The 9,316-nt window shown below is 38.0% G+C and overlaps 1 protein-coding gene across 1 annotated transcript in view; it reads right to left on the bottom strand.

Annotated features, from left to right (window-relative positions):
• NEB (nebulin) overlaps window positions 1-9,316 on the bottom strand; it is a gene marked incomplete at its 5' end in the record, with an annotated part of 55,314 nt that overhangs the window by 38,563 nt on the left and 7,435 nt on the right. Inside the window, 18 exons of the mRNA XM_010187669.1 lie at window positions 1-99; window positions 321-419; window positions 616-720; window positions 822-926; window positions 1,463-1,570; window positions 2,445-2,552; window positions 2,832-2,939; window positions 3,240-3,344; window positions 4,069-4,173; window positions 4,838-5,035; window positions 5,525-5,638; window positions 6,101-6,208; window positions 6,709-6,813; window positions 6,906-7,010; window positions 7,545-7,649; window positions 7,929-8,126; window positions 8,908-9,021; window positions 9,110-9,217. The exon at window positions 1-99 is cut by the window's left edge and continues 1 nt beyond it. Coding sequence (XP_010185971.1) covers window positions 1-99; window positions 321-419; window positions 616-720; window positions 822-926; window positions 1,463-1,570; window positions 2,445-2,552; window positions 2,832-2,939; window positions 3,240-3,344; window positions 4,069-4,173; window positions 4,838-5,035; window positions 5,525-5,638; window positions 6,101-6,208; window positions 6,709-6,813; window positions 6,906-7,010; window positions 7,545-7,649; window positions 7,929-8,126; window positions 8,908-9,021; window positions 9,110-9,217 — 2,097 coding nt within the window. The remainder of the gene's footprint in view (window positions 100-320; window positions 420-615; window positions 721-821; window positions 927-1,462; window positions 1,571-2,444; window positions 2,553-2,831; window positions 2,940-3,239; window positions 3,345-4,068; window positions 4,174-4,837; window positions 5,036-5,524; window positions 5,639-6,100; window positions 6,209-6,708; window positions 6,814-6,905; window positions 7,011-7,544; window positions 7,650-7,928; window positions 8,127-8,907; window positions 9,022-9,109; window positions 9,218-9,316) is intronic.

Raw genomic sequence — 9,316 nt, 5'->3', positions numbered from 1 at the left:
GGTTTTTAGTTCCTGACCCGCTCTGTACCCAGGAGTATCCAATACCACGTTGCATTTAGCCCACATCTTCTTTGCTGTATCAGTGTATACATAATGAGACTGGGAAAAGAAAAGCAGTATTACTTAGGAAGCTTTTTGTATCCTCAGTAGTAAATAAAATCTTAGAGTGTAACCTAACAGTACTTTGAAACAACTGCATGGCAAGAAATTTGGTCTTAAGTCTTTACTTATTTTCATGCGCTTAACTTTCTGGAAATACTTAGCCTGCATGTAAATAAATCAGTTTTTGTTCTACATGATTCTCAGAAGAAAAATCTTACCCAAAGCTTACGCAGCTGACGAGCTCGGACCATATCAGGAGTGTCATACAGGAAGCAACCCAAGCCCCTCAGCCACTTCAGATCCTCTTTGTATTTGTTCTAAGAAGCAATTAGAAAAAGAACAATTGAAAGCTAAATTTTGGGATAATTTCATAATCAGTCCCAAAACACAGTGACAAAGAATTTATCTGTTACAGAAAAGAATGCAAATGATAGAAGCCAAAGTCCACTTTCAGTATAAAAGCATTAGGGCTGCTGTATTCAAATACCAGGTATCTTAAGAGAAGTTGCTTACATCACTTGTGATGTCCCCAGCATAGCGGCAGTGCAACACCTGAGGAGTGAACGGCAAGGAAATCAAGTGTCCCTGCATCTTAAAGAAATCCGACTTGTAGATCAGCTGAAAGATAAAGAAAAACCAGCATTTCACATGTTTGGTCACGCTGAATATTCGGTATCTCTTGCGTTTGGTGGTTTTTTCAATGTTAGGAAGACACATACATCACTGACAGCTTCCTGCGTTGCTCTGACTTGACGGATTTCTGGTGTGTCTGGAGTGGTGTGAATCTTGTCCTTGTACTTGTGGTATGTGGCCCGATACAACCTCTGCACCAAAGGAGACAGCATTTGACACGTTAAAAACTTAAAACGGCAAGCAGTTTGGCAGAGTGTGAATACTTCTATTTTGAGGGCAGGATTTTTGCTAGGTATTATATAACTACCAGAGAAAAGGAAACAAACTTATTCTCTAACCAGGCAAAAACTTTCCACAATTGTCTTTGATAGCAGCATCTCTAATACAAGGAGAATCTGATATTCTAATCCTACAGACATGGAAATATGTACCTATATATAAAACCTAAAGCTATCGAGATCCAGTGTCATACAGATGCAATCAAGTAGCAGCAGACTGGTTAACAGAATTAGGCCACAACTGATTTTATATCATGGTAACAGTTATCAAGAACCTTAAAAAGCCCAGCTCAATGATCCCTTGCAATTTTTGATGGATATTTCTCTAAACTGCTCTTAAAAGCCTCAAAGAGCAGGGACTCTACAACCTTCCCAGTCAACATACTCCCATCATTCCTATTTTGGGCACTACAAATACAACTGAAAGCAAATAAATATATTTACTGTACCTCATTAATGACTTGATTCACTTTCTTCACATTTTCAAACCCAACATCATTAGGTCCCAGAGTATAACCCTTAGCTTTCATGTGTTCATAGGCTTCTTTATATTTCAGCTATAAAGAGGAAAAAGGAAGACAAACATAAGGAAATTAAATTCAATTTGGATTCTACTTACACTGCAGTTCTGACAGTGATTATGCAGTATAAAGAGCAAGATTTTTAGAGAGAAACAAGCGAGATGTAGCTATTTCAGAGTTAAATACACTACACATCATCATTACTTTTACCTTTGTCACGTGGCCCAAGATTAATAACGTTTTAAATTTCTCTTTCATCTAATAAGGTATTTGCATCTGCCTGAGGAAATTTATATTTTGACAGTAATTGCTTCAGATAATTACAGAGTTTGGGAACATTTAAATTCTGTTAAGGCAAACATTGTCAATGTTGGGGCTTGAGTGCACTAATAGATTTAATTGCCCTGACTAACCACACCTGGGATGTCAGGCCTTGCCTGAGCATTGCTGTAAGCACATCTGTCTTCAGCCCTGTCTCTATCCTCATTGCCTGGATGGACATTGGTCTTATGTTATGGGTAACTTGTCTCTAGCCCTGTCTCCTGGATTTACCTCTTACCTATGTTGTAGGTAGGTTATCTCCAATCTCTGCTCTGTTTTCCATAGCTCCTGACTGGACCTTGGCCCTGGTTCCTCCCCTTGCCTGGGGCTGTTGGTGCAACCTGTGACCAGCACCCTGCTCTGCCCACCTCATTCAGATACAGTGGGACATCACCCTGGATGAGGATGTCACTGCCTATGCTGTGGTCACCATCAGTTCCTGTCTCGGGCATGCGTGTGCAGTCACCCCACTCTTGTTGCTCTCTGACCAGCAATCCTGTATCTGACAAATAACTGTCTCAAACTGTCTCATACAGGGTGAGCATCAAATATCTCTTGTGACTCCTGGAGGACTTAGGTCATTACTTACATCGCTGCCGATGTACTGGACGTGTTTAGCATGCTGAAAGCCAGGGGTGTCTGAGGGAAGGCTGTATCCAGTCGGGAGTGCCTTCACACCAGCCCAGCGATACAAATTCTGCAAGGGAAGAGACAAAGAGAGCGTTTGTGACAACTGCAAGTAATATTTGAGAGTGTTTGTTACCTGCACAGGAAATCTCTTAAACACGATTGGCAAAAGTTTTCCGCCGTGTCTGCATTATAAAGCATACTTGTAGCTTAACTGAGGACATTTTCCCACTTTCATTTTAGAGTAGTGAAATCTGCCTTCTTGATCTGAAAAGCTAAAGACTTCACTTTAAAAGAATTTGCTTTTTAAAGATCAGAAACAATATGGACCCCAAAGTTCCATACTTACTTCACTCTGTATTTTGTTCGCATGATGTGCCCGCTCCAAATCCACTGTTTTATCAGTAGGGATCATTTTGCCTCTAATGTTGTGCATATATTCACCACGATAGACTGCCTGAGAAAGAGAAAAAGTAATTAGAGGAGAGCCCTAATTGTCGTGTTCTCTCACCATATGTATTGTCTGCACCCATATGGGAATTTCTCCTAAAAAACGGGATTGGTTTTTATTCAGGCAATTAATTAGTGATTGTGTTCTCGTATCTTAATAAAAACATAGGCAATGAGTGTTAGATAACCAGCCATGACTAAATGATCAAAACGAAATTATTAAGAAATTATTCAAAGTCATATTTCTAGAACTTGTGAGGTAATGGCACGTGCAATGTTGGGGGTGAAAAGTGATACAAACACTTACTTCACTTAAATTCAAGCCACTGAGGACATTCTGGACATAGACAGGAGTGTCCGTGACCATAGTGTAGTCATTCTTCATTTTTTCTGCCTTAGATTTGTACTTAATCTGCAGAGAGAAATTCGGGAGCTCTAATTAGTATGGCTAGTCATTGTTAATTGACTTTATTATATTTACTATATTTTATTACAGAACTATTCTATTAGTGAAACAGCATCCAAATAGGAAGTGTATTCCAATTAGGATTGAATAAATGAACATGGCACCTCACTAGGTAAGAACAGCTGATAAGATTTATCAAGAAATATTAGGAAATGTCCATATTCATTCATAGAATCGGCATATGTATCATAAGATAAATAAGATAAATATCCACCAAACTTCTGCTACAGAACTTATGAAGGGACATACGTTCTCGAAAACCAGAATGATTATTCTCCCATTTTAATGGCTTAATCTCAAACTAAAGATGTGTCATGAGATCTTGAGAGGAGAAAAAGGAATCACAAAATGATCATCAAAATACTTTTAATAAGAATTCTGCGTAATTTCTGCTTTGTTTCAAGGGTTCTGAATGAGGAATTAACATTTTAGGTGTTTTTCTAAGACAAGTATTTAAACATATGCTTAATGCTTTCATGAATGGGATTTAACCTGACAATATCTACTTCTAGAGCAGCAAAGTTTTAATAACCATATATGATTAATTAATATTTCAGTAAAGAGTATACAACATTTTCCAGATTATATCTGGAGTAGAGTAAAGCTACTCCATCCTTTTAGTAGAATGGAGTGAAAAGGAGTGAGAAGCAGAACCAACACATCCACTCACATCACTGCGAAGATCGTAGGCGTGTTTGGCGTGGAGAATTTCAGGAGTGTCCCAAACAAAGCAGCCAATGCCTTTCAGCCAGTTGAGGTCATCCTTGTAAACCACCTAAGGCATCAGAGGAAAGAAGCAATCGGTAAGACTTCCACTGGGATTTAATCCCTTACTGCTAACTCAGTCTGAAACACAACCGTCAAATGATGGCAAGTAAGGTTTGCAATGTTTTTACCTTTTTTTTTGTATGAGAAAATCAAAACAATTCCTTTTGCAATTTAAATAATTATTCTCCATTGCTTCAGTTTGGCCAATAAATTTAAAAAGTCCAATGCTTTTTAAGAAAACTACTTGAATATCCCACTGGGCAATGATTTGCTGACAGATGGCTGGCTTACTCCTGGGCTGACCTAGGCAAGGCAAGTCCATGGTAGCCTCACACCACCAAGATTTTCTCAAACTTCCAACGTTTCAACACCTTAAGCAACCAAATAATAAAAGACAATTTACAGACAGGGATGGCTAAACTGGTAGAACTGTAATGTCTACACCGATAACACTGAAATTACGCACACTAAGCCACATCTCAACTATGCACTTAGTGACGTGTTATTAAAACATAACAAAGATGTTCTTTAGCAGTGTGTAATGCAACGGAGTCAAGTGGCAAATTTGGAGTGCTCCAACTAAGTTCTTGCTAAATCATTTCCTCTAACCAAGCATAAACACAAGAATCTTCTTAAAAAGTGAGCCACGAACACAAGGTTTGTGGACTTACATCACTGAGCTGATCGGTCACTTTTCGAACGTGGGCATTGACCTGAAGGTCCGGCAGACAGATCCATTCGTGGAGATGTGTGCGGTAATCGATTTCACTGATCTTCTTCTGTGCATCCTTAGCAGAAATTATGTCTACCATGTCTGGAACAATGTGGATTTTGGCTTTGTTCTTTTCGTAGACTTCTTTGTACAGACGCTGCAGAGTTAAAGGAGTACATTAGTAACACTGACAAATAGTGTGAACCATAAAGTGTTGATAAATTTGAGGCAAAATTATGGATATTTTCATGGAATGAAATCCATGAATCGCTTTGGCTATGACTAAAATCTACCAATCTGCTCTAAAAACAATTTGCAGGACCTTCACAAGGGTGATAAAACACTATCTGTCAAATTTCAATTGTACTAGTGTGTTAAAAGGAGTTATATTAAAAGACTACATCGTGCTTTGCTTTACACATAAACATATTACACTAAAAGTTTAGGCACGTAGGCAATTCAACAGTTGAGTCACAAGCTTGAAAAGACATTTACAGGTATATTATAGAATTTAGCAAACACTGGACACTGCCAAATGTAGGTGGAAATGTGATATGTGAATGAAGGTACGTGGATCCTTTGAGCAGCCTCTTCTGAGATATGGGTGGTTTTATCAGGAAAACACACACCAGGAAACACCACTTACATCAATATTAAGTTTTCCAACTCTGAGGCACCTTGCTGTATTGGGATCATCCTCAACGCCTCTGGGCAGCGTGTACAGCGCTTTAAACTTGTCATACTCTTCTCGGTATTTTACCTAAGCAGATGCAAAGAAAGGCAACAAATAACTGACTCCAGTGAGTCAATTGTAGTTTTGGAACCAAATTCATCAGTAAGCAAAATATTTAGTTGGAGTCTAACAAGCAGAGAAAGCCTTCAAAGCAGGATTTTTTTTCCTATTTTAATTTAAATGGCAAAGAAAGCACATCATAACTATCATGCTGTAAAAATAACAACAGATGACTAGAAGACTTTAAAAAGAAATAGTTTCTATTACTATGTAATGTGACTTTTTTCCATGAAAAGAAGCAGCAAAGGAGTATCTGTTATCCAAATTATTATCACAGAAACTGATTATGTACAGATGCATATTATATCTCAATTAGAAATAGAAGATAATTTTTAAAACCCATTTTTATAGCTAGAGTATACGCAAGGCATGAAGGATTTCACTGCTAGAATTTATGATCTGATTTTAAAAAGTGTTTTATTCACTTACAATACTGGCATTATGCTTGAGTTCTTTAGCACGTGCTAGGGACACAGCATCAGTGGGCATTATGTACCCGGTCGCTTTCACCTTCTCCCAGGCTTCCTTGTAGATTTTCTGTGGGGAAATAGAAAGTCTCTGTGAATGGAAGATTTCTTCTTCTGGGTAATAACCAACAAGCAATAGAAATCAAAAGCCCTTCTGTATATCATCTCATATATAGCTCATATAATATCATACCATATCTATTATTTAATAATCAAGAGGCTGTACACTGGTTTAATCTTGACAGTGTACATAAAGGGTGACAAAAACGCTTTCTAACTATTCATGTCCATTCTCATACAAGGTCTTAATTTGGTTCAGGTGCAGTTTTCTTCAGAGAATCCATTTATTAATGCGTGTATTTTGACAAGACTGGAACTACAGTTAGGAAAGAAGCCCTCTGTCTGAAATACTGTATCTTCCAAGTACTCAATCAATGCAGACGTCTATCACTGGCTTTGATAAACTCCATCTTTGGAAGTTTAACTTCAAAGAGAGTGAACAAACAAAATAAAACAAAAATCCCACATAGTAGCACCTGAAGAGAAAATAACAAGTGTAGAAACACTTACATCGCTAAAGAGATGTTTCAGATTTTGAACTCTTTCAGAATCCACTGTTTCAGCCACAGGTGTATACTTGTCCTTAGTTTTGTGGTAATCTTCCTTGTATTTCACCTGTAAGAAGAAACACAGACTTAGTTAACTTGTTTCAAGCCTCAAAAAGGCACAAGGGGAAAAGCCTGAGTAGAAAACGTGGGGAGACTCACATCACTGGCAATGACACCACTCTGCACCGCCGTCACGTACAGAGGTGTGTCGGTAACAACACCAAAGTTCGGGAAATTCTCTTTTCCTGCAGCTGTGTATTTTATCTAAGGAAACAGAACAAAACAAACCAAACATTAATGCTGAAAATGGCCAGGAAATTCCCTGCCAGCTTCCTTTAAAATCAGTTCTGGACAGCTGAGGACCAGGATTATGGCTCAGTTAAGACTAACTTTAAAAGTGAAAGGCTGTATTAAAGAAATAATTAATATATAGCCAGTATAAAGCAAGGAATAATGAAAATCACACATCACTATCTAGTTGGCTAAGAGTACAACCAGCAAGGCAAACAGAAAGACAAAATGTTATCTTCTTAGTGTTGAAAACCACAACCCTGCTGCCCTTCCATTCTCCAAAGTTTTCTGCTTCTGCAATAACAAAACCAGACAAAACCAAAAGAAGATGTTATAATAGTTTGAACAAAATATTGCTGATGTAATAGGAATTACTTCATTCTGCTCTGGAGTAGGACAGGTGTCAGTCCCAGCGAATCACAAATGACAGGGAAAAAAAATAATCTTTAAAATTATCTTTAAATCTTTTCTTTTAAATATTAACTTTTTTGAGGAAAACCTGCTTACTTGGCTCTGGAGGTCATATGATTTTTTAGCATGTAGGATCTGTGGAGTATCCCAGACATAACATCCAAGCCCCTTCAGCCAATTTAAGTCATCTTTATACACCACCTAGAAGGAAGAAAACAGGCTGTTAAGTTAGGAAGAAACTTGCCTTCTGCTTGAAGAAAGCAGTGTTTGTTTCTTCTCAATATTCAGTATCTTCCACCTGTGCAAAGTCGGTGACAAAGGTTGCCACTGAATCTTAACCAGGCTCATTCAGTAACTCAGTTATTAATTTCATATTTAAACACTATGAAAGAGATCTGAAAGTTTTTTATATTTAAATAACTTAGGAAAAAACGACACGAAAGGCTACAAAAATGTCAAACAAGGATATGAAACACATACGTCACTCAAAATTTCCTGGGCTTTTCTGGCTTGAATAACATCATTTTCTTCAGGGGAACAATTCCACTGGTGGAAGTAAGTTCGGTATTCGAGATCACTGAGGATGTGCTGGCACTTCTTGGCCAGCACGTGATTCATCATGTCACTTGGAATATGGACGTTTGCTTTGGTGTCTTCATAATTCTTTCTGTAGGCCAACTGAAAAGGCAAGTTTGGGGAAAAGGCAAAGGCAAGAAGAGAGAATAGTGATTTTCTGGGTAATTTTGACTCTAACAGGCTGCAGGTTATAGCATAATCTGAGGCATGCTTTCTGGGCTTAGTAGCTAAGCTCCCATGGGATTCAAGAGGATGAAATCTTAACTTTGATATTAATCACCATTTCCTCTGATGAGGTTCTAGAAGGACAAGAATGACCTTCTTCACTTGCAGATTTAACAGCTGGTGAGAAAATTAACAAGACTTCCAGATACAAAAAGTCACAGGCTACAAACATGTTTTAAACCTCGTTCAATCTCCTTGTCTGAATGAAGACAGAATATCTGGGATTATACCGACTTTATGCCCTGTATGGCACGCTGAATGAGACAGCGGTGAGAATCACAAAACACCAAGAGTGCATTTATTTTTCCCATTCTTAAATTCCTATTTCAATTCAAAGTTAACACTGGTTTTTTTGTAATACAAAAGAATCTCAAGCCATGTGGTACCTCTGACTGCTCAGATTCCTAAACTGAAACAGAGAAAAGGTTTTTTCTCTATTCTAATATGTCTAATAGCTAAACAAATCCCTTCTTAATCCCCTCAATAATTTCGAGTTCAATTATCCAACCCACATACAAAATAACCGTTCAGGAAACATAAGCATGTTGTAAAAACACTTCTACTGATATTATTAAGCATTGCAATATTTATATTTAAAAATATTGCACTAAAGCAAAGAAAATGGAAACTACTGCAGAAAGACTCATGTGCTCCTTACCGCGCTCCTCATTTTCTGGAACGCTAACGAATGAATGACGCTGGGGAAATCACCAATCTCCTTCCCAGCCAGGTAATGGCCTTTCAGCTTCTCATAGATTTCCTTATATTTAAGCTGCAAAATATTCACGTGGAAATGTTAAAGTTCGTTTTAACAACAAACAGGGGAATAAAAAGAGAAAGAATGGAAAATCCATACTGACCTCACTGTTTATGTAGTTCGCACGCTTCGCTCCAACAAGCGGGACGTATTTCTCATCCAAAGTATAGCCAATGGGCTTGCTGACTTCCCAGGCATTTTTATAGAGTTTCTAGACAAAGAAAACACACACATAAATATGATAAAATATCCATTACACTTCCCAAGAACCCCAACTCTGCCACTTATACACACCTGGAACATGACTACT

This window comes from Mesitornis unicolor, unplaced genomic scaffold (genome assembly GCF_000695765.1).
Source record: "Mesitornis unicolor isolate BGI_N332 unplaced genomic scaffold, ASM69576v1 scaffold34850, whole genome shotgun sequence".
Classification (NCBI taxonomy): Eukaryota; Metazoa; Chordata; class Aves; order Mesitornithiformes; family Mesitornithidae; genus Mesitornis; species Mesitornis unicolor.
The sequence above is the reverse complement of the archived record's forward strand: the minus strand, read 5'-3'. Positions and strand labels throughout refer to the sequence as shown.